General features: G+C 47.7%; 1 protein-coding gene across 9 annotated transcripts in view; it reads left to right on the top strand.

The window, feature by feature from the left end:
- Positions 1-27,799, top strand: part of TNRC18 (trinucleotide repeat containing 18) — a 91,671-nt gene that overhangs the window by 47,498 nt on the left and 16,374 nt on the right. For 6 of the 9 annotated variants that reach the window (XM_054042952.1, XM_054042959.1, XM_054042957.1 and 3 more), the window contains 13 exons: positions 2,195-2,297; positions 3,058-3,263; positions 3,595-3,741; positions 4,770-4,954; positions 5,697-6,120; positions 6,671-7,621; positions 8,308-8,483; positions 9,863-9,999; positions 10,361-10,489; positions 12,599-12,773; positions 13,826-14,189; positions 17,921-18,193; positions 26,380-26,613. In XM_054042952.1, the coding sequence (XP_053898927.1) occupies positions 2,195-2,297; positions 3,058-3,263; positions 3,595-3,741; positions 4,770-4,954; positions 5,697-6,120; positions 6,671-7,621; positions 8,308-8,483; positions 9,863-9,999; positions 10,361-10,489; positions 12,599-12,773; positions 13,826-14,189; positions 17,921-18,193; positions 26,380-26,613 (3,504 nt within the window). The remainder of the gene's footprint in view (positions 1-2,194; positions 2,298-3,057; positions 3,264-3,594; positions 3,742-4,769; positions 4,955-5,696; positions 6,121-6,670; positions 7,622-8,307; positions 8,484-9,862; positions 10,000-10,360; positions 10,490-12,598; positions 12,774-13,825; positions 14,190-17,920; positions 18,194-26,379; positions 26,614-27,799) is intronic. The other 3 variants (XM_054042955.1, XM_054042954.1, XM_054042956.1) reach the window with 2 other exon arrangements.

Below are 27,799 nucleotides of genomic sequence, written 5' to 3'. Positions count from 1 at the left end.
GGGCCTGCGCTCTCAAGCTGTGCTCCTGAGGGATTCGACCTCGGAGGGGGCCTGTCTCTGTCCTCTGAGAAGTCATTCACAGGGGCAGCAAAGAAGATGCTGCTCTCTTCACTGGGGCATGAGGCTGCTACCTCAGCCTCTGTTCCATACCAGCCTCGCCCCCTCAGGGCCGGACTTTGAGAAGCGTATGGAAGCCATTAAAACTAGGGAAGGGTTGGCTAATGGGTGCCAGAAACTGGCATCCAGCTTGATCTGCCGGCTCAAGGAAGCAGCGGCCTGTGGAAGCTAGTGTCCATAAAGTGCAGTGTCCAGCCAGGCTTCGAGCTGTATGCTGGCACCATGTAAACCCCTTGAGAAGGCTGGTTGAGATGCTCGAGAATCGGGCGTGCGCCTTTCCACCTGATGCCCACTGGAAGCAAGCAGGGGGGAGGAGGTGGGGGAGATGTTGTTTCACTACAATATTCTTCCTGACAGTAGAAGCTGAGGGAATTGGAGTCTTGACAGCTAAAAAACACAGACTGTCCATGTCTGCTGAAATACACAGCGGAGCTTTCCCTTGAAAGGATCTTTGTCAGCAGGGTAGACTTAATGTTAAGAGATGCTTCCTGGTGCACCAGTCCCAGCCAGAAGGGCCTTGGGAAAGGGATGCAAATGAACAAAGGTGCGGCTCTATGAGGCAGTGCAGCATGGCTGCAAGCCGCCCTGGTCCAAGGGAGGCAGCTATTAGGAGTATGGACCGCTGCCGTGAGTGGGGCCTCGCCAAGGCCAAGGCTGGACCTGCTAAAGGGGACCTGCCTATGTCTGGTCAGGGGAACAAGGAGGCATCATAGAAGATTAGGGTTCAAAGAGACCTCAGGAGGTCATCTAGTCCACTCCCCTGCTCAAAGCAGGACCAACACCAACTAAATCATCCTGATTTACTGGGAATAGGAATGGGCTTTATTAGCCACTCCCAGCCCTCCCCCCAAAAAGTACTAGGCAAGGGTAACAATGAAGTGTGTTTGTGAGAGCGCAGGGTGGGGGTGGGGATAAGCGGCATAGGCAAAGGCTTTAGAAAAAGGTGAAGAAAATATAAGCTACCTGAGCTGAAAATTCCCTTGGGACACAGGAATTGCCAGACTGGATCACCCCCGAGGTCCATCTAGTTTCCTGTCTCTCTCAGAGGAAGGTGCAAGAATTCCCACAGTAGAGCAGGACAGTCTGCTCCCCATGAAGGTCTTGTCCTAATCCCTAATAGAGATTGTCGAACACCCTGAAGCAGGAGGTGGTTATCCCTTCCCTAGCTCTTTGTTTGCACTCGCAGTTCGAACTCTGGGTACGCTTGGTATCCGGGTAAGTGCCCAGTCCCTCATTGGATCTTGCTGTCTTCTCCTAGGCCCTAGCGCTGCAACGCCTCCCTGTGTCTGGGCAGAGTCCCTTTCATGTCACTTGGATTCTGTGCAGAGACGAGAGCTCTATGCTAACAGATCAAGGCTGTTGCTTCTCTGATGGCTATTGCTTTTCTGGAGTATCTATGTCCTGGCTCTCTCCCCCGGCACATGTTGTTGGGCACAGAGTGCTTTTATTAGAGTGGGTGCGTGCGTAAGGTCATAGATTTATAGACTGTAAGGCCAGAGTGGACCATTAGGATCATCTGGTGTGAATGCCTGTACAGGACAGGCCAAAGAACCTGACCCCAGGATGGCTGCTATAGTTCACGCAGATGTTGTGGGCTTTGTGCAGATCATATAGAACGAAATGCAGTCTGGACTTTGTCTTTAAGAATCAATTCTTCTTGGATTTACCTCCCTTCTCTTTTACCTTGGCAGACGATTATAGCGGGAGAGCGCAGGGGACAGACTTCGCTAAATTCAGTTGCTTGAAAGTACATATTTCAAACCACACAGGATTGGGATGGGAATAGTGTGAGAAAATAACCCCAAGCCCCAGACTCCCTATTTAGATAGTGTATCTTGTTCATGTCTCTGATCAACAGATACATTTAAGTCCCTGCTCCCAGTCCCATCACTCCAGCTGATTTTATTAACTACTTGGGGGCTTAGAGCTGCAACCCTTTGGAGATACTAGATGGGGACAGTAGCCCTTGAAACGCGGGTGCGGAGGGGAGAGTACTTGGCACGTCTCAGACCGGAAGAGAGCTGCTTGTCTTTTCAGGGACAGCACCAGTGTTAACTGCCGATGGTTTGTGTCTTAGGGCATGGCCGCTCAGATGAGGACTGCGGGGACGACCGCACTCGCCAGAGGGACAGTCACTTCCTGGCAGGGCGTTTGGAGCGAGATCAGGAGAAGCTACTCAGGTGAGGTTCTGTGTTTTGCTCCTTCAGGTGTGAACTAGGCCGTCTTGCGGAGCACTTGGGCTTGGGGATGCACCTAGCGAATCGTGCTTGAGTGCCTGGCCATGTACCCTCTTGAGTGAAGTCACAGATGTAACCAGCAGTGTGGCAGGTACCCACATTTGAGCGGAGTCAGGGTGCAGTTCCCCCCTGGTTCAGCAGGGAGCATTGGACTTTAGGACCCCAAGGACAAAGACCAGGCCTTGAGAGGGCTGAGAATTGGGAGTGCAGAGTTGGGGCTTAGAATGCATCCAAACCTGCAGGCATTGGGTGTGTGTCCAGAGCTGCCCGAATCTGCACACACAACGATCCTTTCAAACTGCTGCGCAAGGACTGAAACTCCACCAGACCTTGGCACACAACCCATGGCTGCTGCAAATGAGAGGCAAGGTGGAGAGAGACAGCTCTAGGTTGGCAGAGGAACAGGACCAGCGCGGGGAACGCAGGCTAAACCTGCTATTAACCTTCCTCTTTATTCTAAGGGACCCCTGGGCACTGTGTGTATCCTACTGGTCTCCCTTTGCGTCTCTCTTCCATACTTTGAAGACTGATTCTTGGGGGTTCCAGTAATCTGCAGATCCGCTCTCCTCCTCCTCCTTCCCCAGTGCTCTGGTTCATCGCTAACTGACATCCCTTGTGCTTCTCAGTCTGTTTCTTTAGCCACACAACACGCCCACCACAAAGATTGACTCTAACTCTTCTGTTTTTACCTCCCAATGACCAGAGAAAGCAAGGAACTGGCGGACTTTGCCCGGCTGCATCCCTCCAGCTGTGCCACAAACGGTTTGAACTCCAACCTCATGGTGACGGGGGGGCCAACCCTGACTGGCGCAGGGCGCTGGTCTGCCGACCCGGCTTCACATTTGGCAGCTCACCCCTGGCTACCCAGGACGGGCAGCCCTTCCATGTGGCTAGCTGGCCATCCCTATGGTGAGTCTTTCTGGGAGAGGGAGGGTTGTGTGAAGCTCTTGACTTACCCATAAGAATAAAAGAGGAACAGGGTCGCTGTGACTGACCATGGTGATTAGTGGCACCGCCCTGATTTCAAGAGGGATGCTTCTTGAAAAGGCCCCTCTGAAAATAACCTGCAGTATGGAGTGCACCTGTAGGTGCTATACGTCTGAGTCCCTGTGGGCAGCTGGATATTCCAATATCCCTTCTCTCTCCCCGTCCCCTCATTTGTCGATATCCGGTGCATGAATGTCTACAGGAGCCCTCGTTGATTGTCTGACCTAAGTTTCTTTGATGATTCTCCTTCTAGGACTTGGCCACCCATCCTTGCATCAAGGCATGACTCCAGGCTTCCCCCCTAGCATGGGAGGTGCTATCCCTTCTGCCTACCAGTTTGCCAGAGATCCTCAGTCCGGGCAGCTAGTTGTGATCCCCAGCGAGCACCTGCCGCACTTCGGTAAGCACACAAAGATGATGATTCAGGGGCCCTGTCTTGAAGGAAGATAACCCAAAGCTCAGTGGGGACAGAACAAGGGATGTGGTCTATCCATGGTAACAGACCATGAGTGTACACGTCCAGTATCTAGTAAGAGATACTGGAGTTTAGAACCTTCACTCAAGGCTCAAACGGTAGATGTCTGTCCAGAAGGCGCTCCCTGGCACCTCCCCGTAGTAAGTTTTTCAAGAATAAAATTCTAGGGCAGGATGTGTGTTTTTGTTGAGGTGGGGGGCGCTGGTGGTGAAGCTGCGCGGCACTGGTACGTTGATGGGCAGCATGGAGGTAGTTCTCCAGCTATTAATTCTTTGGACAGCTTTGTACAAGCCTTGTAGACCATCTTCTTTCCCAGCTTGATGGTCTCCTGTCGCTCAGTTCTGAAAATGGTCCATTCTGTGGCTGCGTCTGGCAGTGTTCTGTAGAGGCTGTAAAGCTACAGCCAGGGTGGGATTCAACTGTCTGCTTGCTAAATTATTCCAGCAGTTGCAAATATGTTACACCAGTTCTTCAACTACAACACTGGCTTCTCTTGTAAAGCCCTGTGAGGCTTGGGGCCTGGCTGTCTGAGAGACTATAGTTGGCGTCAGCTGGGGGCATTCAAGCGAACAGTTGCTAGATTTAAATGCAAGTGTGATGGCGCCATGGAACCTTCAAGAGTAGGAGGCTCAACTATGGAACTTCCTTTGCCCCACTGGTCTGACACAGATGAGGTTTGCTGGCCTTTCCGGCAGGGCCAAGACCCTCTTGTTGGGTATTGCCTAGATGTGGTGGGGTGCAGGAGAGTGTGTGTGAGGGGAGAATTAAAGAGGGGGAGTTACTTGCATTTCTGTGTGCGCTATTAAATTAATCACCATGCAATCTGGGGAGGGAGCACAACATAAATCTACAGCGAATATTAAGCCCACCTCTATAGCTGCTCCATGCACTCAAGTTCTGTCCGTTTTAACAACATGGTTGCAATTGCCTTTGTGTCTTCCCTTGTTCCCTAGCTGAACTGATGGACCGGACACCCCCGCTCTGGCCTGCGATGTACCCTCCTACAAGAAGCACCCTCCAGCACGCTCACCAGCTCCAGCTGCTGTCTCATCAGCAACTGCTCCGGCAGCATGAGTTGTACATCCTGCAGCAGCAAGCTGCCCATGCCATGGAGCTCCAGAGGAATGCCCAGCTGGTGGTATGTTCTAAGGGCTGTGGCAAGCAGGGGGGGGACTCCCCTGTTTCAAAGTGGACCAACCTCAAAGTCTATGTTCTTGGGCGAGCAAACATCAGCGACCTGCCTGCTTTGTGTGTGTGTCCCCAGCATTCAGAGGAAGAGATCTCCTTAGTAATTCCCAGTCCCTAAGGAAACCTCAAGTTCTGGGAGCATTTGACATGTTCTAAAGAGCCAAGTTCAGATTTTGAACACCCCTGAAGGTGGAGGTGTTTGGATGTAGGGTTTTGGATTGGGGCCATGTAAGCCAGGGGGTCGGCTCACCAGTCAGTACTGCTTCTAGCAGCAACAGAAGTTCAGATTGTCATCTTACAAAATGCGCCAGTGTTGACTCTGCTCTAAACAAGGCTTTCATACACTGGATAGTTCCTTCCTGAGACCCAGGACCAGTATTGCCAAGTGTTCAAAAAATCACGAGTCAGGCCACAAACCTGCTTCCTGGCCTCTCCTAAAAACCTCTTCCTGTTAAAGCATTTACCTCTGCTCCCTACAGGTATCTCCTGCCAGACCTTCCACCTGCCTTTTGCAGAGAACCATTCCCAGGTCCTGTTCCTGCATCTCCAGCTCTGACTGTGCAGGCTCCCTTTTGTAGGAAGTCCTGCTTCTGGTCTTGTTTAGTCTTGTAGGACCTTTTTGCTTTGTAGATTCTAACCTGATACCCTAAGAAACATCCTCTCCTGACGCCCGTCTCTATTTTTTGCAACAGGAGAGATTAAAAGTAAATGAGCAGCGAGCAGACATGGAAGAGAAGGTTACTAAACGGAGCCTGGACAATGTGAAATCAGGCCTTTCCTCGTCCACGTCAGGGCTGCTGCACCGAAAGCCACCTGTTCTGTCTCCAAGCGCCTCCACTTCCTACAGCAAGGCCGTGAGTCCACCTCCCCTGTCTCCCAGGGCCTCGCCTGTATCTGTGCTCAAAGCTGAGGTTATCAAAAAGATGGAGGAACCACCTACGCAGCCGGCCTACTCTTATCCTGCCACCCCAAGCTCCCACCCTTCCAGCCCACCCTCTGCCTCTCCGCCCCCTGCCCCTGCCATCCCTCCAAAAGAAGAGGTACCTGAGAACGTGGAGAAGAAAGACTTGGAACTGGAAAAAGAGGCTCCCAGTCCTTTCCAGACTTTGTTCCCAGGTAAGAGAGCCCTGCTTTGGAAGAGCCTCCTTCTGTTTGTGCCTGGCTCGCTTTCTTTCCTCCTCTCCTTGGCTCTTTCCTGCCTCAAACCCTCCCCAAGAGAAGACCAGGAAGGGCCTTTTTAAAGGAAGGGCTAATGTGAAAGGACCAATCCGCACTTTGGTAAGTGTGGTGCTAGGATTGATGTGCAACACAGCACTGTGGGGAAGCCTGGAGCCGTGGTCCTGTATCTTGCATTCTCGTCTTTCCTTGGGAGGGGTTAGTTCCTCAAGGTTGCACTCTATTGGGGGAACAGTAGAGAGGAGCCCAGCATGGACGGAGTGGAGGCTGAAGTCTCCTCTTGCCCCAGGAATGGGTTGGGTTAATATTTTGGTCTTGCATCCTTGGTGGAGGGTGACATCTTGGGCAGAAGGAAAGTTCAGCAAGGAACAGCCACTGAGAACGGATAGGGGTTGGCAAGGGTGAAGTTGAGTAATCGAGAACCTACCCTGGGGGATGAGCCCCACTGGCACCAGTCACTGTGTATTGTATTCCTTTGGGTCTCTTGCAGAGATTCCACCGGGATATCCATTCCAGTCCCTTCCTGCCTCCTTCGGACGACATTATCCCTACCTCCTTCAGCCCACCGCAGCCTCTGACGCGGACGGCCTGGCTCCTGATGTCCCGCTGCCTGCAGAAGGGTCTGAGCACATGGAGCTTTCTCCAGAGGTCAAGCCCATCCGCCTGTCTCCATCCAAAATGCTAGAGCCTATTCAGGCTATGGCAGAAGAGGAGTCCTTGGAAGACCGAGTGAAAACGGAAGTAGAACTGGACGAAAGCCAGGGCGCTATCTGCGAGCAGGACATAGAGGCTCTGAATGCGGCCGCCTCCAGTGCTGTCCCAGGACAGAATGTGGACAGTTGCAACCTCCTGTTGCACCAAGGTGAAGCTCTGAGAGCTTTGGAGCAGGAGCAAGAGGCCCTCCAGAACTGTCAACAAGCGTACCAGGTAGCAGCCTGCCCTGCAGAAACGGAGGCCGGGGCTGAAGCTGGGAGCGGGGCGGAAACCTGTTCTGTGCATATGGACTACGATGACTCAGTACCACACCCGGATAGCGAGCAGCCTGGGCTGGACCTGGCACCCCAGAGAGAGGAGCCTTCTCTAGCCATGGAACTGCAGAGCAGCGGCTCGCCCCAGCGGGGAGAGTTTCCTAGCCTGCCTTCGGATGAGGGGCGGCGGGGGTCGGAGATCTCCTCGTACGCAGATGAGGCGATATCCTGTCAAATCCCAGTTCTCGATATCAAGCCAGACGACCCACTGGCCGGCATGAATGCCTTAGTGGCTGCCACAGAGCTGCCTCAGGCTTGTTCCTTGTTGACAACTGGCGATGACATAACGCAAGCCCGGGTAAACCTGGAGGTGTCGCCCGGCCTGTCCCTGGAGCACTCCTTCCTGCAGGGGATCACTCTGCTGAGTGAAATAGCAGAGCTGGAACTGGAGAAGAGGAAGCAGGAAATTCAAAGTGAGTTCGGAAAGTGTGCTGTGTCTCCTACCCATGCAGAGGCTGGGGACCTGGGTCTGCCACAGCAGCTAGTGCTGCCTCCATACACAAAATCCCCTCTGGGTAGGTGTGTGATGTATATCTATCCTCCGCCTTAACTGTGGGGTCATGGCCAGCAACTCCACCATGCTCCTGCCATGAGCTTCTTTTATTGTTGATGCTCTAGACTGAGTTGGGAATCCTGCTCCAAGAGGCTCAGATGTGGGTGGTGTCTGAACTGTTCTTCCCTGTATCTGCACAGGTTACAGTATGGAGACTACATGGTATAAAAGTGAAGGTGCACTTCACCCATATGCTCTTGGGGCTCCCTCTTGGCAGCAACAGATTCTGCAGCCATTCAGTCTTCTGCATAATGGGCTCCTACAGCTCAAAATGACTCTCGTTGCAAAGAGATTCCAGTGGATCTTGAGGGGATCTTGCCTCCAGTAGCTTCTGGGGAGAGGGGAAACTAAGCCTCCCACCAGCTGGAAGGTTTCTGAGTATCCTGCGAGTGGGTTGTAACAGGCTAGATCTCAGGGGTAGGTCAGGGTGGCAGTGAGGCAGCTGAAGAAGTGTTAAGGCAGAGAAGAGGTTGTTGGCCTCTTTGATGCCTATGGGAGATGTGCACTTGCCCTCGCTGAATGCTAAATCCTGAACTTTCTCCTAAGCAGGTCCAGAGAACTGCCTGGTCCGACCGACGCTGGAGAGCTTGCTAGCTGCCAGCACCCATGTGCTAATGGAGGTTCTGTCAGCCCCCTTTATGGAGAGTCTGAAAACCATCCGGCTGCCTCGAGAATTGAACCCCAACAAAAAGTACAGCTGGATGCAAAAAAAAGATGAACCCGTAAGTAGCTTTTCCTGCTGAGCTTGACAGGACGTTGTGAACCTACCTAAATGTTCCTCCTCTCGCCACTCGTCATTCACGTAATGTTGTATTTCCCTCTTGACGTTCTCCTTCTCAGTCTGGCAAACCTAGACCTTCCCCCCAGCCCTCCTGTGTTTGTAGCTGAGCAAAAGTCAACGTGGTGTGATTTAATTTCATTCCTTGTTTGTGTGTCAGCATCATTGATCTCAGCAGGGAGGGACACAGCTTTAGAGACAGTATTTGTAATACAGAGCCAGCAGGAGAAGCTCTTACGCTGTTTCTTTGGCTGTGGGGACAAACAAAGATGGTGGCAGGCTTCCCCTCCCTGGAGATGGAGTTGCAGATTCTTTAGCACCCAGAAGGTTAGGGTTAGAGGCAGAACGCCCAAGGACATTTCTCCAGCAAAAGGTAGCTACGTGCTTTAAGGTTGGTTGTGTTTTGAGCTGTATTTAAATCTGACATAGAGGAGAAAGAGTTCATTGGTTTATCCAGCCCTCTGGCCTTCTCACTTAATAATAATAATAAAAAAAAAATAGAGAGGCTGTCATTGGTGCCTCAATGTCTCCTAGTAGAACAGGAGCCTGAAATCTCCGGCACCAAGTGAGAAATTGCTGAATGTGTATGAACCTCCGCACTCGTGCCTGACCTGCAAATCCCACCCTAGCTGGCAGGCTTTGGCCTTAGGGTCACTATCCTGAAATCACTCATTCATCTGCCCTGAAACATTTTAATATTATTATGTTAAACCACAAAAAAAAAAAAAAAAAAAAAAAAATCAACTGGTTTGGAATGACTCTAGAGCTGTGTCCTGGAGCGGAGGAAGGCAGCCCCCTTCCAGGCCCTACGTTGCATCCAGCACCTTTCCAACCAAGGAGGATGGGGAAGTGGCTCAGTTTAGATCCTGTCTGTTCTGCCCCTTTATCAGCTGGAAGGGACTCACTGCTCAGCAGTGGTGACCCCTTGCTCCCAGGGCCTGGCCAAGCTGCCTCTGTAGGACTTGCAGCTCCTACTCACCTGGAGAGTAGGAATTTCACCAGGGGCTCCACAGGATAGTACAGAGCACTGCTACGAGGCAACCTGGCCAGCCTGCTAGCTTGTTAAAGCTCCTTCCCTCGAAGGTTAGTATGCAACCTCCGTTTGAAATATGACTCTCCTGCCAGTGATAAAATGAGGTAGATCCCTTCCCTTCTGCAGGTAATATGCCACTAGCTATCTAAATGGTTGCACCAGTGGGACATCTTGTCCCTTGCTGAGCCGTGGGATTGGGAAGCAATAACACACCCATTCTAATCTTGTGGCTGGCACCTGCATCCCTTCTTCCCCTCACCACCTCTGCCTGTCTCGCCTTCCCACCCCAGATGTATTCCATCAAGTCTGCCATTGAGAACATGGACGCTATGGAGCTGGACTACAGGATGAGGCTGGCAGAGCTGCAGCGGCGCTACAAGGAGAAGCAGAGGGAGCTGGTAAAACTGCAGCGGCGCAGAGACTCCGAGTAAGTCACGCAGATTGCTTTTTTTTTTTTTTTTTGGCCGGGCAACTTCTCTGCCTCCGGGCCCAGGAGAACATTCTCTTTCCCCCACCTCCCCTCCAATGATGCATCTGCCAAAGCTTTGCAAAGCGCTCCTAGGCTAGTAAAAAGGCAACCCGACCATTGATGAATGCAACTGGGCATGCTTGGAGTCTCGGGTATTGGTGGTCGGTGGGCGACCCTGTTAGGGAACCTTGGATTTCACGGCTCAGCTTAGCAGTTTGGTGCCAGACAACGGTTCTGGGTTGGCTTTTGGTGGTGTAATGGATTTCGTTTTATTTTGCTGTTGCCTTGGCTAACAGTCAAGCGTGTGGTTTTTTTAAAGGGAAAAGCATGACGAGAAAAGTAGAAGCTTGGCAAGAAGAGGCCCTGGAAGGCCCAGGAAGAGGAAACATGGATCAAGCGCTCTGTTGCCCCCTAAGGAGAGAGGGAAGAGTGACAGCAAGAGCGGAAAGTAAGGCTGGAACGCGGGGAAGATGGGAATGTCAGGGTTGTTGCACCACGTCTGACCCGGGGACAGCATTTCGGATGCAGCGGGGGGTCCCTGCGTGATGGTGTTGTGCTGGCAGGGCGCGTCTATGGCAGCAGGATCACTGCGTGGCGTTGTGGTAGAAGTGTGTATCTAGCCCCCTGTGGCGGCGTGCGCCTGTTGCTGTAGCAGGAGGGCTGGCACGGCATCACGTTGGTAGTGTGTGTCTGGTGCCCCTCGGGGAGGAGACGCCTGATGGCGCAGAGTGAGCAGGCAATGGAAGGGTTCTGTGGAACGCTGAGCCAAGTGAAGAGTGGGGCAGGCGGACAGTGAGAGGAGCTGCCCGAAGCAGGGGCTGTGTCTTTGTATGCGTTCTGTACAGTGACTAGCACACTGTGGCCACCCAGGCGCCACTGCAATCCAATGAATGTCCATCTAGAGTGACGCTAATGAGTTCGATGAGAATGATTTTCACGAATCCGAATGACTTCTGTTCTGCAGCATTCGCTTCCTGGGGCTTTTCTCCTGGGCTTCTGCTGTCTTCCCTGGCCCCTAGTCAGTGGGAAATGGTTTGGTCTGGGTGCTCTCTTTCCTGGTGTCAGCATCACCCTCTCCTGTGGTGCCCACTCTTTGCAAGCCCACCAGGTTTATTTGGACACCTTGTGCAAAGCCCCATTGACCATATTTCTCTAGCCCACCTGTTGTCGCTGGTTGAGTCTCTCACAGTGGTAGCTCGGCATGAGCTGGCTTCCCAAGCTCTGCGTTGTCTTGAGAAGATATTTTCAAAGGGGTGTTAGGTGCCTACCTCCCATCGACTTTCACATGCCTTTGAAAATCTGCCTCCTTAGTATTTTGCTTCTGGGCTTTGATGGTTGGAAAGGCTTGGGATGTCCACAGGTGTCTGGAGTTTTCTTGTGCGTGCATTTCCATTGGGGCCAGTCGTCATGGGAACTGTGTGGAAGCCTTGCCCTGGAAGCTAAGCCATGCATGCAACTGGCTTCAGCTAGCCTGATCTTGTAAAGTGGTGTTGGTTTGGTTTTGGGTTGGGGGTTAGCAGGGGAAGTGAGGTGTAGGGAAAAGTTGCTGTTTACTACTTCTGGGAAATGAGGGCGCTCTGCGGCATCGGTGATTTCACAGACATGGCAGCCATGGGCTGGATCAGGAGGCATAGTAGGAAGGAGGCAGTTTTTTTTTTTTTTTTTTGCCTCTAAATCTTTAGGTGGTAATTGGCAATGATGGGGAACTACAGACAGCGTACAGGGTAGTTTCATGAAGGCTTGGCAGCGTCTCTTTAACCATTGACTCACCTCTCCATCTCCATTCATCAGCTAACTGCTGAAACCAGATGGGGAGCAGTGAGACCTGTCCTCTTTGTCTCACCTACTCTTTCCCCTCTCCTTTCCCCCAGAGCTTGAAAAGAGATTGAAGAATCAGACGGCAAGTTACTTTTAGAGAGGGACAGTCTAGGAAAAGTGGATTAACTCTTCTGTATACTAGTTAGTCTCTCTGCCTGAGACGTTCCCTCCCACCCCTTTGTAAGTTAGTTTTTATCTTCGCTTTGCTGTCTACTCCTTGCTAAAATGCTCATCTCCCACGTGCTCAAGAGCCAGCCTCTCAATCTGGATGCAGCCAGTTCGACACCTTTCAAGTCCTGGGAAATGGGAGACTCCTTAGATCTACAGAATCTTAAAAATTAGAGGTGGGAAAAGACCTACATGGTTGTCTCATCCATTCTTCTTCTCCTGGTCCTAACCGGAGCAGATGATTCTGCAGCTTTTTTCCAGCGCGTTATCCAGCCCAGGGAGTGGGTTCCACCACTTCACAGGCATACGGATCTCTGACTTGTGCTGATATTCCAGAGAATGCAAAGGGAGCTCACTGGCACGTCTGTTAAACAGACAATGGGACGGATTCTCAGCTGGTGTAAGTTGATGTAGCTCCATTGAAGCCAGTGGATTTACCCAAGCTGAGGATATAGCCCCAGGTGACCCATGAGCACCTTTAACGGGGGAGCGGACCACACTTCAGTGTTTGCTAGTGGTGTGCAAGGAGGGAAGGGCGATCTCAGTGACCAATCCTTTGCCTGGCTTGCAGAGTGAGCAAGTCCTTGCTGCTGTCCGAAGACTCTGAGACTGGCGAGGGGATGAAGAAGAGGCACAAAGGGGCTCTCCCTGAGGAGGACGAGGATGCAGACAGCAGTGGTGGGAAAATGAAAGGGAGGAACCAGAGCTGGGATGAACATGATGCAGCAGCGAGCTTTTCAAATGAGGTCAGTACTTTTGTGGTGGTGGGGGGAAGCTGTGTTCTAAAGGAAGAGGCAGCACGATCTCATGGATGGGGCATTGGCTTGGAATTCTGGAGACTTGTGGGGGTCTGTTCCTAGCTCTGCTACTGCCTTGTTGTGTGATATTGGGGATATCGCTTCACCTCCCTGAGCCACCATTTCCCCTCCCACCCTTGGCCTGTCTTGCCTGTGTAGATTGAATGCTCTTTGTGGCACAGACCGTCTCAGACTACGTGTATGTGGACCTAGCAAAAAGCGTCTCAGCTGAAGCTTGTAGGTGCTCCTGTATAAATAATATGAGTATGCCCCACTGTCAAGAGGTTCTTTGTGTTCCTGTTGGAGCGATGTGTTCCTCAAGGCCGAATGCAAAGTCCATTACACCTAGTCAGTATAATATCGCTACCTGCACAGTTACTTTAATTAGTACTGCTCTTAACTGACTAAATTAAAAATCTTTTGAAGCAGCAAGGCAATACTGACATGATTAAAATATAACAGCATTGCCAGCTCTCACGATTGCATCACGAGTCTCATGATATTTGGTGTTTTTCTTAAAGCCCCCGATCCTGGAGTCAAGTGATTACCTAAGACTCTCAGCTGTCATTTTTAAAAATAAGTAAGTTTTTGGCCCTTGTGCCTGTCGAATAAAGCTTGGATACATGCCCTGAGTGTACACTGACCGTTCAAAATTCAGAAGGCAAATAAAAAGAATCCAAAATGTTGTCTTAATTTTTTTAAAAACCTCATGATTTTGGTATGCCTGGTACTAGGTACCACAAGGCAAAGCATACTTTCTGTACCCCCCTGTGTGTAGCACATCCCCATGGAAATGCCCTTGGAACGTCAACCCTAAGGAGACTGTGCGGAGGGAGAAGGAAACAGCAGAGGCCACAGCCGGCTACGACAACAAAGGGGTTAAGTCGTCCCTTACTAGGTCTTGTTGTTTTGGAGTGTCCAATGAACCGAAGTCAGGTTCATCGGGAGAGTCAAGGCTGGGGGGTATTCATATGGGGCCATGCTCTCTCCCTCCTCTGCAGCTGAAGATCAAGAAGAAGAAGGTGGCGTCAGATCAGGAGCAGCTGGCAAGCAAGCTCGACAAGGCCCTGTCTCTCACCAAACAGGACAAGCTCAAATCCCCCTTCAAGTTTGCAGACTGTTCTGGAGGGAAACAGAAAACGAGTGGAGGCGGCAGCAGATATCTGTCTCCCCACGAGCACCTGCCGGGCAAGGATGAGAAGAGAAACCTGGCCAAGAGCCTGAGCCTGGCACTGAAAAGTGTCAAGGAAGGTAAAAACAAAATGGCCACCAAAATGAAGAAGATGGAGGTGGGGTTAAAGGTCAAAGGTCAGCTGAAGGTTTCCCATTCACCAGCAATATCGGAAGTTAGCAGCTACTCCTATAGTAAGTAACCTCTGGTTTCTCTCTATTGTGAATGGTTCTTGGGCTTTGTGGGAGCTTTTAGCCTTTAAGTGACAGCATCTCAGGTCAATTGGAGATGGATCTAATTTTGCTTTCCTGTGAAAAAGTCACCTCCTCCTTAGCTGATTGTATAGCTGACCGGGCAGACTCTTGGTGCTTGTTTGGAGTAAGTTTGCATTGTGGTGGGGAGGGTGGGGTGTCGTTTGTTCCAAAGGCAGTGAATACTGAGAGCATATTGCACGTCTCATGCTGGCTGTTTTGCCTATATTGGGTTCTGCTGAGTTTATAAAGCAGGGAAATACACCATTTGCCTCTGGAGCTACGGACTGTCTACGTCCTGAATGTTCCTCTCCCTTTGGGCTATACCTGCCATGTATCCCTGCTTTCTTTGCTGTTATGTGCTCTCCGTTCATCTGCAAGACCTGTCTTCAGGGTTTCTGCTCCAGGGGTTGATTAGTAGTTGACTTAACACCTTGTTTTTAGGGGGTTATGTAGGGCAGCTGTCATAAGATGGTGCTGGGATAGCACTGAGAATTCTGTGGTCATTAACAAGCTTGTCCCTTCTGGCCACTTGGTCCCTGGTCTCCTCTAAACACATTTCCGTGTTCCTGCCTAGCTGTCTGCCCCAGGCATCATCAGGTCTCATTTGTACCCCAGAATCTATTATGTTGTCTGCAGCTCCCCCTTTTTGAAGTAGTGCTGCAGCTGATGCAAAAGATTCTGGTTTGGGAAGGAAGTTTCCTCATGCATACAACTAAGAGGAGCTAGGGACACCTTTGGAAGAGAAAAGGCCACAGACTGAAGATGGGGTTGGGTTGGTGGGAGAAAGGGAACAATGAGTGAGAAAACTGCTCGGAGGAGGTGGGCAGCACTTGTTAATTGCCTAGGGAATAAATACACCTACGGCTAGCCCTGTGCATATGTGAACAACGTTCTACGCTCATGCCAAACGTTACTGCCCGAAGGGGACAGGGTGCTCTCAGCTATGAGAGTGGAACCAGCCTAGCCATCAGACTCTCATAAATCCTCCCCTTTCAGGTCATTCCCTGGCAAGGACTTCACTGTCTTGCTGCTGGTCTTAATTGTCTGACTGCTGTCCACTTTTATGTTGGATAAGAAGCAAAAATAGTCATCACGGGGCAAGAGAAAAGGGGACATGGGGAGGGTGTCTGAGAAAGCAACAGGATCTCAATTTCCTTTGCTTGCTATCTGGTGCCATTGGAAGAGGGGAAAAGATGCCACCAAAAATAAGGAAAGCTAGGGCAGGACACTGTCTCTAGTGGCTCAGACAGAAGTCTGGGTGGGATGGGAGGCAGAGGCCTCCTAGGTTTGGGGGACTTCTTAGGGAGCTGGTCAAAATCATGTGTGCTTCATTTTTTGTTAAGGTTTGAAAGTAAATTTATTTTACTGTTATGCAGCTACCAAAGTCCTGTAGGGTTGAATGTGCATGACAAAGGTATATCCCTGTTCACCAGTATCTAGAGATCCCACTAATGGAGAAGGAGATTCTAACAGTTCTCTAATGAAATAAGCATGTTAAATAAAATTGGCCATTTTATTTAAAGGGGTAGCGCCTATAGCCTCTAGAAGGCAATGCCTCTTACAGCCTCCTGCTGACAATGATGCACTATCCACTGAACAGCTTGTTTTCCCTGGAATATGTTACTGAGCCAGGAATGTCCTTGTGGCTCCCCCGAATTAGGCATAATGAGTTGATGGAAGTAGGAGCTTGGGCAGATGGCATTGTTATGTCTGGGGAATTTGGCTCTTGGCCTGGAGAGGTGAGGCAGATATTCTGATCTAGTTGCACCAGTGCTGGGTACCTAAATTCCTTCCCATGGAATTATAAACCAGCGCTCCAGGAAAGCATTTCCCTGTATCTCCTCCTGTCTGCTAAACTTTCATTGCACACAGAATCACATGACAGTGCATGTCAATTTGTGTCCTTTCTAAATTGGTGTGGGGAACATGGTGATTAATTAAGCACCCACTGAGTGAAATGGCTCCACATTCAGTGGCTATATTTAGAGCGTAGAATTCTTCTGCTGCAGTGACACAGAAGCCCCATGTTCAGGGAAAGTGTGTGATTTTTTTTTTTTGTCCCCCCCCCCCCCCCCTCCTTAACAAGGGACTGCACACCAGATTTTTGCACTTCGGTATGACACAGATTTGAGGGCAGGATGAGTGTACATAGGTGTCTTTTGCTGTGTGTCAGAGACCTGCCTATAACCAGGGAGGTGGGTAGGTTTCTTATCTCAGAGACGGATAAGTGGTAATGGTGCCAGACCCTTCCATATCCTGCTCCAACCTCCTGATTTTTACCTAGAGTCTTAAAAAGACTCAAGACCCCTAGACATTCCCCACACCCTAAAATGAAGAATGATGCATGAGCAGGACTGCGACTGGAAAACAGCTGCTGAGTCTAACCAGTTGGAACTGTCCCCACTATAGCGTTCATTACACTTTGGAATTAATGGTGCATTCATGAGTAGGGATGTAACGGTTCAAATCCACTTTTATTGGCTCCGTTGGGTACCAAATACTTTGTTGCTCCACTCATCAGATACTGTGTGGAAATATTGGACAACATCTCAGCGTTATGTGCCCATGGGAAAATGGCAGCTGGGTAAAACATAGTAATCCAGCCAAAGCAGAGTTTATCAGGGAGACTGAGGAAGAACTCCAAAAGCGCCGCCCCCTTTGGTGTCACTCCAACATAGCTCACAATGGAGGCCTCGCTCCAAGTATTGCACCATGCAGTTTGAACCATGATTGATCAATCAATCCACCAATCAGCAGATGTGGTGTGTGCCATCCCTATTGTTTCCTGGTTCGCTATGTCAAAATACCTTCATGGGGTCTGGATTCATGTACAAAAAAGATCGGGGCTAGGTATATTCATCACCCTGTAGTACAGACTAATGCATCCCGTCTGACTCTTGGCACCAGTCAGTTTTGAATGGATGTATCCACTGGAGATTTTTTTGTTGTTTTTACAAAAATCAAACTGGATTTTTACATTGGTGGGGAGTTCCAGGAGCAATTTGGGGGACGAATATCTGTGCTTCTCTTGCAGATTTCTTTGCTAAGGAATAGGGATGCCATAGTAAGAGTGTCAGCAGCAGAATACCACTAACGAATCCCTTTGTGATTTAAGAAGATTCCCCTCCCCCAACTTCCAACATTGTGCAGTTGGGCGTTGGCATTTGTCAAAGCCGAATGCTGTAAGAAGGTTGGAGCTTTTCAGAACCCCCTTTGCCCAGCACACAGCATACTCTTAACTGGATGAAATTTTGAGCAATGGCTAGTTCTCACAAATGTAATGAGTTTTTTCCATTCGTAGATTAAATCTAAAACAGCTCAAGACTTGTAGCTTAAAATAAGGAAAGACCTATAAAGTCTGTCCTGGACAGAGAGTGCTGACTTCTGAAAGGTCTGTGTAGAGGCCTTGTAAAATTATTATTATTATTTTATGTTGGTTCCTGCATACCAAATCACAAAGTAATGATGGCTTAGGACTGTAATAGCAGCTAGAATTGAGGTGCATCATCCGAGCCACTGCATTGGCTCCACACAGCATCTGATCCACTCTGGCAAGCGTTTTCAGTCTCTCGTTTTCATGGGCACTGAACTGTCACAATTTAAGACCATTAAAAAAAAGCCACAAGAAAGTTAATTGACTTAATGTTATTTAAAAACTACTTTGACTGCAGATACGGACTCAGAAGAAGATGATGAATCCCTGAAGGACGAGTGGCCTTTGCAGTCTCCATCCAGCTCCAAAGCGAGGCCAACTAGTCTCTACAGCATAGGGGCCAAACAGAGCAGCAAGCAAGGTGGAGGTCTCAAGCCAGCCAAGAGGGGCATGCCCACCACTAGAACTCTGAAATCTAAACAGGCCGCAAGCAGCAAGCAGCAGTTTTGCTTGCTGCTTCGGGAGACTGGATCTTCATTCAGTGACTCTTCGGAGGACTCATTCGATCAAGGTTACTAGATTATAACAAACAAAACAAAAACAACACTTATCTTCCATGTTTGCAGAGTGAGAGAGAGAGAGCGAGAGAGTGTATGTGTGAGAGAGAGAGATGGCAACACTGAGGTCCGCCATCTTTGATGGTCAAAGTAGGGGCGGCCATCTTTGTCCTTGGCAGCGTAGGCTGCTTTATCACTATCATTTATTTTTTATTTTTTTTTATACTTGTATCATTGTGATATTATTATTGGCTGGCTCTTTTAGAGCTTTTATATCGACTGGATTTTAGGCTCCACCTTTCCCTTCCTCCCTTCCGTTCCCCCCTCCCTCTTTTCCTTGCTGCCGCTGCCACCACCATGATATTATTTTTTAAAAAATTTTATATTATTTTTATTGGCCTGGGCCTTGTAGAGGTTTGGAAGGAGCAGTTTGGTTTGGTTTATAATGGGATTCTGTTGTGTGGGTGTGTGACGTGATGTTTGTACTGCGATTTGGTATACCAAGCTTTATTAAACATATCGAGTTCATTTTTAACTAAACCTGTGTACCTTGTCTCTCTTGCTGTGTCTCTTATTAGGCGATTTAGAATGCCGCTTCCACTTCATCCCGCTCTGCCTACCCCTTCCCCCACTCCCACCAAGTAGAACTGGAATTAACATAGTCTTGGGCGCTCTCTATTATTCAAATATCCCTGATTGCATTGGCACTTGCTACATTTTCCAGGATGAAACAAACATAAGTTGTTCTCTCCCCCACCACTGCCCCGCTTTTAATTTCATTTATATTTTGCATAGGTTGTTCATGCTATTTTTTTCCTAATAGAATCTTTTGAGGCAGATCCTAAAATATTAATAATTTATTTATTGATATTATTTATCTTTCTGCTTCAAAAGGGTGGCTTAGTGCATGGTCTACAATATTTAAAACTCAAAGATTTTTTTCTTTTATTTATTTATATATATATATATATATATATATATATATATATATATATATATATATATATATATATATATATATATATATATATATATATATATATATATATATATATACACACGCGCACACACACACAGAACACATTTTTAGGGAAAAAAAATCTTTCTGGGTTATAAATTTTTCAGATCCTGTACTTTAACCCACAAATGCTCAAGTATGTGGAAATTAGTGCACTGAATTTGATTCCTCCTTTGATTCCCCACCCCAACTCCAAAATATTTGGCTTATTGTCTGTCCACCATTAGCTCTTAAGTGGGAAAAGAGGTCCCACGAAACTTTTCCTCAAGAGACACAAGGTGGTTTTTCTTTTAGAACACACTCATTAAATAATAATCACGGGGGGCAAAGTCATTTTAATGAGCCCTGGAATTTTGAAGCTCAATTCCCAAAAGAAGATAGCACATCTGTACTGTTAAGTAAGGGAAATGTTGTTGTAAATTTGAACATAGTGTAGCAAAATCCTTGTAGCTGCTGATTGTTAGGGTTTTGTTTGGGTTTTTTAAGCTTTTGATCTGATTATCCTAACCTCTCCTCTCTTCTCTCCCCTAGACCCACCTTCCCAACAAAAACAAGTTACCCATTTTTAAGAATCAGAACACAACGTAAAAGCTAGAGAACATTAATTCGGTTCTGAAATGAGCTTGCTGATGCATTTAACAAAAAGAAAAGCCATAAGAAAGAACGAATGTTTCAGAGAAGAGACGTTTGATTCCTTAGAGAACCTGAAATGATCCAGTGTTGGTGGATTGCCTTTAAGGGCACGGGCTCTGTGTTTTCTATGAAGAATCGGATTTAGCTTCCATTCAGTTTTACGTCCTTTCCTTCCCCCACCCGCTTCTTTTTTTTATTATTATTATTATTATTTTGCTGCTGCTGCTGCTGCTGTTGGAAATTTTGAGGATATCAATCCCTTTTAGACACCAAGTTCTTGAGGTTTATCTACCCAACTTGTTCCAGAAAAAGTAGATAGATAACTTGTCCAGAGACTTAAGAACCCAAACTGTCCGTGGGAATATTTCAAGCAACTTATCTGTTTAAGATGTTTAAGCTCCCGATTTCAGAGAGGGCAGGGAAATCTGGAATAAGGGTGGGGAGGAAATGCATTTAATAACAAAAAAAACCCATTCTCTGATGTCATTTAGTGGTGGGGAGACAAAATGCAAAACATTGGGGAGGGGAAGGGAAGTTTGGTGGGGCAGGGAGGAGGGGTTATTGATTCTGGGTTTCCTGCAAATGAATCTTTTCTCTGAAGCATTTCTTTAAGGGATATTTGGGTAATAGGGTTTCTAATGGCTTTCCCTGATACTAAAACGATTAATAACCTCAGCTTTTCTGGAAGTGCTCGCTTTCTTCTTGCAGCTGCTTGGCCAATCCCTTCACCCCTGACCCCTATCCATGATGCTTTGAATGTCTGTATCGGTCTCTTGCATTTGCTCTCACGCTGCACTAAGAAGCAAAGTGATTGGCTGGGAGTAGGGCAGACACTGCTCAGCGAGGGGTCACTAACCATGAACCTGAACCTTGACCATTGTTATGTAGGTAGGCAAAATACCTTTTCTTTATGTCATCTGTAAACCTGAGACATTTCGCTGTTAACCCCATTAATAATAACACTTAGATGTTTGCATTTTCTGGGTTATTTTAATTTGACGATGATCAATGTCCACTTTGATTTCTCTGTTATGAAGAATCTTGCAAGGAAGCTTTGCTTGGGTGTGTATGTGTGCTGAGGACTCCAGAAAAGCCTTACAGTTGTAAAACTTCCTTATGGGAAATCTCCTTCTCCCAAGCAAAGGGAAGGACTAAGTAGGCAGGGTGTACCCAATATAGGAAGCTATACCACTTCCTGTAATGGTACTGGCCTTATCTTAAAGGAATTCCTGGGACCATGATCTAGAACCCACTGATGCATTACCAAAACAAATTATACCAATTCCTTAGGATCAACTTCAGAGGTAGGTGATTAAATCCCACTGGTTTATTATGGGGTAAAACTTCTCCAGCTGAGAGGGAAGAATAGGAAAACAAAAATCATAAAGAATGGTGAAATGCGGGTCTTTGGTTCTGGAAAGTTCACAGTATTACCATCTTGATGGCTTGCAAGGTTTTTACCTGGTTGTAGAAAGTTGACCACAGAAAGCCATCGTTTTTCTTTAGCTTTGGGTTTTTTTTTTTCCTGGGGGCATTCTTTTTTCTTGGAGAGTAAACAGTGTCAATATATTCTGATGTGAGCAAATCTGACATTGTGAGAAAATCATCATTCGGTAACCATGTAAGAACTTTGCAAACTGTCAAGATGGTAACACGGTGAACTTTCCAGAACCAAAGACCCACATTTCCCCATCCTTTATGATTTTTGTTTTCCTTATAAAAAGTTCATTTCTCTTTTTTCCTATTCTTCTGGAGAAGTTTTAACCCATAATAAACTAGTGGGATTTAATCACCTACCTCTGAACTTGACCCTAAGGAATTGGATAATTTTTCTGGTGATTCAAATTATTTCTGGAGTCAGCAGCAGAACACTTGGGGGGGGGGGGGGAATCTTAAAAGAATGGGAGATGTTTGACAAACTATGTGCAATCTTATGAGGGAAAATTTTAAAAATAATGTCCAGAACAGGACAGTTGAATCCAATCTGAATGTGAAGGACCCAACAGCTGTCTAAAGTCTGCCTGTACTTAGCCTGCTTTGTACGCTGTAGGCCTGCTCGGCGTTATGACAAAACCATGCTATTTTTTTCAGTGTGAAATGAATTTTTGTGTAGTTTTACTCCCCTTTCTCCTCTGCCCATCCTCTCTACCCTCTTCCAAATCTATCCTGTTACATCAATCTCTGCAAACTAAATAACATAACCAATTTCTGTCCATCATTAACAAAACCTATTCACTTACTGCTCTCCAAACAACAAGAAGCCAGGCTAATATAAATAATAAATAAATAGTAACAAAACCCCACGCTAGCTCAGTCATTTTGAAAGACTAAAGAACAAAGAGAGTTTTCAATTATTCTCTTTTAAAAAAAAAAATTGTGGGGACACAAGTTGAAATTTTGTTGATAAAGTATTTGGTGGCTCTAGTTTATTTGCCATTGATAGCATTTAAACATAAATTTGTGTGTGTGTATGTGTGCATATATATATGCGTGTGTGTGTGTGTATGTATGTATACTTAAAAATTGTAGGTAAAGAGTTTTGGTCTTGGGTACATGCTTTTCTTTCCTTTGCAAAGTATTGGTTGGTTAATGATGTTTGAGAAAAAGTATAATGTTTTGAAAATGGTTTTTTCTATCTTTGACCAGAGATCACTTCTTTCCAAAATGTTTTAAGGCCCTGATCCTGCAACAACTTATGTACTTGCTTTACTTTAAGTAGACCTATTAAGTTCAATGGGAACACTTACACACTTCATGCGTGTGAGCAACACAGCCTAAATGTGCAAGCTATATTAATTTGGCTGCTGTGGGCCACCATAGCAGCATGTATACCCAGACGACATGCTCAGTATTTAATCGTAAAGTAACCTTTGTTTTTAGCTTTGAAGTGTTTGAGTTCTCAGAGTAGTTAAAAATACTTTTAATTTTTTCTTGTCCACGGAAAAAGTGAGGGCTGAGAGAATGTGCAGGTTGTGAGAGAGGGATGGATATGTAGCGAAGAAATAAATTGTATGAGTGGTGGGAGTAGGGGAAAGTGATGTTGGTGAAGGCCGTGAACATTTTAAAACGTATTTTCTGTTCTGAAGATTGAGTCTCTGGGGGTAAAATATGGGTGATCTTTTAAAATGCTTTGAGTACATATCTGCCATAGTCTTTCCACTGTATGACAAAATATATTTGAAGGAGATTAAAATAACTGCCAGGTCTATTGTTATATCCTGTATTTTCAGTAGCAGGGATAATGATCAGTTTCGTCATGGCTTTTAAATCTGTTTTACTTTAGTGCATTTGAAATACTGTAGCTGTTTGAGACATTTTATGGACTAGCATATGCTAAATGAATTGTTGGGCTTGCTGAAAGAGGAGCTTAAGCATTAAATGAGAGGCGTTCCCCTAGCCCAGCAGAACGACTAGTTTCTTTTTGATTTCATGCTGGTGGTGGGCATTCTCCCTCCCCTCCTCATCAACCAGATCTGTACAGCAGAACATGGTGGATTCATCCTAGCTATTCATCCTGCTAGATTCTGTTAGTTTGGGTGCAGCTGGTTGACTTCCTGTTTTAAATGTGGAGGCTGCTAGAATGATAGTCTGATGGCTGCCATCTCGGCCAAGCCAACTCACTGGAGATTGAAGTGAGGATCTGCAGATTTAAAAGAATGAGCTGCTACAGCTTGAGCGAGAGCTCTCAAGCTGTGTTCCAGATTCATAAGGTGTACCAGATTCATATCCACCACAGATCAGGCATAGCGGGCACCTGTGAGGCACGCTTACCAGTGGATAGCTATCGGTGGGTGTTTCATGTCCAGTGCTGAAATATTCTCCTCCACTCCCGCCAGGAAGAGTTGTTAGAGCCAAGACTCTGAAACTGATAGCGCGAATGACTCCATCATAACCACTTGGCAAATAAGTGTGTGAACAGAACAGGTGCAGCCCCAATAACCAAGCTACTGTGCAGTCCACCTGGAAATGGGCTATGGATCAGACAGGACAGACTCTTGGGAATATATTGAAAGATTTCTCCATTTTTTTCCCCAACCTCTTGGGCTAGTACTGGTTCAATGCTGTAGATTTAGAGATGGGGTCAGGAGACTACTTTTCATCAGTTTCTGCTTGTGAATTATCTAACATGTTAAACCCTTGAGGGAAATCCTATATCTTTGTCCCTCCCAGGGGTTGTGTAAGAGGGAAAAGGTAGGCAGGCTAGGAAACGAAGCAGGGACAAACACCAGTCTCCCTGATTTAAGGAAATCCAACAGACACGGGGGGCATCAGCATTACAGCCATTTTAACAGAAATCTCCCCATCGCATGGGCCTACAGTACTAGACGGTTGGTGATGTGACTATACAACAGCGAGGGCAAAGTTCCACTATGGGAGTTTCTGTGGTAGATGGGCCATTGGCCAATGTACTAAACTGTGTGTAGTGTGGAGGGGGGGGAAAGGGGTATCTCTAGTTGACATATCTTTGGTGATCTCTGCTTTTCTTTTATTGACCATGAAAATATCATGGGACCTGCAGGCTGGCATTTAGTCTGTGGGAACTTTTGCAAGGAGGGCAGGTCTCAGTTGATGAAGAAGTGTTGAGATTGCTGGTCAGTGTCAGGATTTATGACTGTCCTTCTGCCCCATATTAATGGGAGTGTCTCTAATGCAAGTCAACTTGCTGGCTCTCTTTATGGGGGTAACTTTTGTCTCACTGATCTGGATGTATTTTAATTTAAAATTTGAACTGCAGAGGACTAGAAGTAGTGCCCCTTTCTGCTTGTTTCTGAGTAAGAAATAAAACTAGGAAGTGTTCTTATTTCACCCCTCCCCCCCCCAATTGTTTTTGGTCTTTACCTTGCATGGTGTTAATGTCAGAAATACCAGGTCCGGATTTCCCTGTTTTTGCTGGAGGACTGTAGAACTAGTGGGATTTTGACACCTCAAGAAACAAGACTGAGCAACTGAAAGGGGGAAGGAATTTTTAGTGATCTAAAATTCTTTGATTTGTTAGTAGCTATTTAACTCTAACTCCTAACACATGCTCTCTCTCTGAAAAATTCATCGGGCACATTCAACTGGTGAGTGACAGGATTCCAGTAAAAACAGGGAAGGCAAAACTGTTTTCTGTTGTTTCTAAGGTTAAAAGGCAAGTCAAGGGGGAGGGGAAAATAACCTTTTGTTTTTTTTGGGGGGGGGGAGTTTGGGGAGGAGGGGGACATTGAGACCATTTTTGTTTATATCCTAGAGGGCACAAGTGGAAGGAAAAATGTTTTCCTGTTCAGTTCATCTTTGAAAGGGGATTATGGTTTGATTTCTAGGCTGGTAGTCTTTCAGACTGCAAAACCCTTAGCCTATAGGGAACTGAGAGCTAGACATTGATGGTGCAAATAACATTCCTACTACTGAAGGAAATTGGGCATTCTTGAGGATCCCAGTTCATTTCTCCTTTTAAACTAGAGCTCTTAAATAGGTTTACCAGATCCATTTTGTTGCAATTAACTATACAGAGAGATTCCTTTCTAACCAGTACCTACTGAATCACACATTCAGTAACTAATCACCCTCAAGCTGCTTTACAGACTAACTAGCAAGAATGTGCTACAGGGAAGAGAGTGATGCACGCTTCTGAGTGTGCAATCCCCCCCTAATTTTCCCCCCAAACCGCCCCCCCCATCGAGTAAAAGATCAAAGCAAAATGCCCTCCACTTGTATCAGGCCAGGTGATCTGTTTGCATAAGGATTTGTCCTGTTAAAGCTGGACTCATGCCCACTTGCAACTGATCCTGCATTACTGGGCTGGGCCTGAAGGGGCATATGTTGAAAGTTTTATGCCACGTGTTAGTGGAACACGGCTCATGCCCCAGCTCCGAAGCAATCTGCTGAAAATATTACCCCTTAGGAACTGCCATTCTCTTCCCTTATGCCTCTCTCCATTCGCAATTATTTGTCTTAAGCATTCAAATTTCATTGCTCTTGATACCCCACCCGCATCCCTGCCTCCGTCTTGCCATCTCTGTCTTTGTCTCTGTCTTGCTCTATGTGTCTCTTCCCTCCCTGCCAGGGCACATGCTGATTTCTTATATTCCCCTTCAGTGAAGGAGAGCTCTGTTGCCGTTACAGAGCCATTCCAGTGCAGTCACAAAGCAAAGGATTTCATTATGAAGAGGGAGAGGCAAAAAGTAGTAATAAAATCTGAAAATCTTCGCCTAAGTCTCTCTTTCCCTCCTTTGCCCCATATGGGTTCAGTTGTGGGGGTTTTTCTGTTTGTTTTTTTTGACCGCATGCTACCGTGTGCACCTGTTTGAACAAGGCTGGTATTACCAGGCAAGTCTTAGTAGGTGAGGAGTTATACGCTCTGTGACTACGAGCACTTTCTTGTTTTCCGTGGTCTAAGGTGCCTAGCTCAGTTTGGGTGGCTCTGCAGTGTAAGAGAGGATGCCACAGGCTTGCAGTGATAGAAACCCTGGCGCTCTGTTTGCTGGGAGGCTGATGCACCAGGGCTGAAGGATGGACAGTGGAAACCTGATTAGATTTGTAATGGGCTTCCTTTTTTCTGCGTGCTAGATTCTAGCTCCGAGGAAGAAGAGGAGGAAGAGGAAGAGGAGGAAGCAGCGGACTATGGGATGGACAGCAATGACAGGCTTTCGTCCCCGGCTCTGGATGAGAGCGGTTTGGGACTGCTAGCGAGGTTTGCTGCTAGTGCTATGCCGAGCCCCATTGTCCCCCCTCCTCTTTCCATCATCCAGCTGGAGGCCAAGCAAAAAGCGAAGAAGAAAGAAGAGCGGCAGAGTCTGATGGGTAAGACCCATGGGGAGGGGGCTGTTGGGTACAAGATGAAGAGAACTCATGGGAGTGGAGGGTCCCACCTGTGCTGAAGGGGCGGGTGGGGGGACCTGAGGAGCATGGATGGAAATATTGGTTCAAGGTTTTCATTCAGTGATGGCTTCTAAAGAGAGGGAGCAGAACCCTCCCCCCCCCACACACACACACACAACTCCCCACTCCTGCATCTCTCCCCCTATTTTAGGCCCATAGTGAAGCACCCATGTTGAGGATACTGGGGTTGTCTTACAGGGCCACGGCCCCTAGAGAGGTGGGTGGGCTCCAGTCCATCTGGTGGTGGCTGCTGGGCCAGTGTGCCCAGACGTCATGGCTCTGCAGGGGGAGCACCAGCACAGAGGGATAGCAACCCACTGTGGTCAAGAGTAAATCTCACATTGCCTGGCAAAGTGCATCCAGTTGTTTGCTGCTGGTTGCCTGCATCAGTGGCTTTCCTTGGGGCTTCTAAACTGACACTGCCTGGCTTCTGTTTGTTGGGGCCCCAGGGTGTGTTGGATTGTCATCCTCTTCCCCCTCTTTACCCCCCAACTCTGTGCTGAACACATGAGTGAAATGGTGTTCCATTCTGACAGCCCCTTGCCCCTTTGTAGGACAGTGCGAGGGGGCAGAGGAGGGGAAGCCCGTGTGGCTGTAATTAAGGATGGGTCGGTGAGGTTTCCTGCAGGGTGCGCGTGGCAAGGAGCTGAGTTTGTGCCTGCTGGACAGGCCATGGTACCTTTGCCGTGTGCTGCAGTCTGCACCTGATCTTCAGTCTACTGAAGTCAATGGAAAAGGCGTCTTTTGACTTCCAGGGGTTGCGGAGAGCAGGTCCGCAGAGACAAGGCCTCCGGCGTGGCTGTGGGATCACTGGGATTCAGATGCACACATGCTACTCCACTAACTTTTGAGCCCAAAGTGCCACCTCCCTGGGCAAGCAGCAAAGGCAGCTGAAGGAAGCCCCATGGTGGCAGCAGGCCTTCTAGGTAGCGTTTCGCTGCCTGGATAGTGGGTCCTTCAGGGCGCAGGGAGTGTGCAAGGCTGGTGCAGGGCAGAGGGGACATTGGAACAAGGAAAAGTGCTGAGTCCCAGTTCACCTCCTCCCTGTTCCCGGAGAAGCTCTGAATGCACTCAGCATGGGAGCAGCTCACGAATAATAGGACTGCGT

The sequence above is a fragment of the Malaclemys terrapin genome, chromosome 10, assembly GCF_027887155.1.
Source record: "Malaclemys terrapin pileata isolate rMalTer1 chromosome 10, rMalTer1.hap1, whole genome shotgun sequence".
Lineage (NCBI taxonomy): Eukaryota > Metazoa > Chordata > Testudines > Emydidae > Malaclemys > Malaclemys terrapin.
Note: the sequence above shows the minus strand (reverse complement) of the source record. Positions and strands in the feature narration are given on the sequence as shown.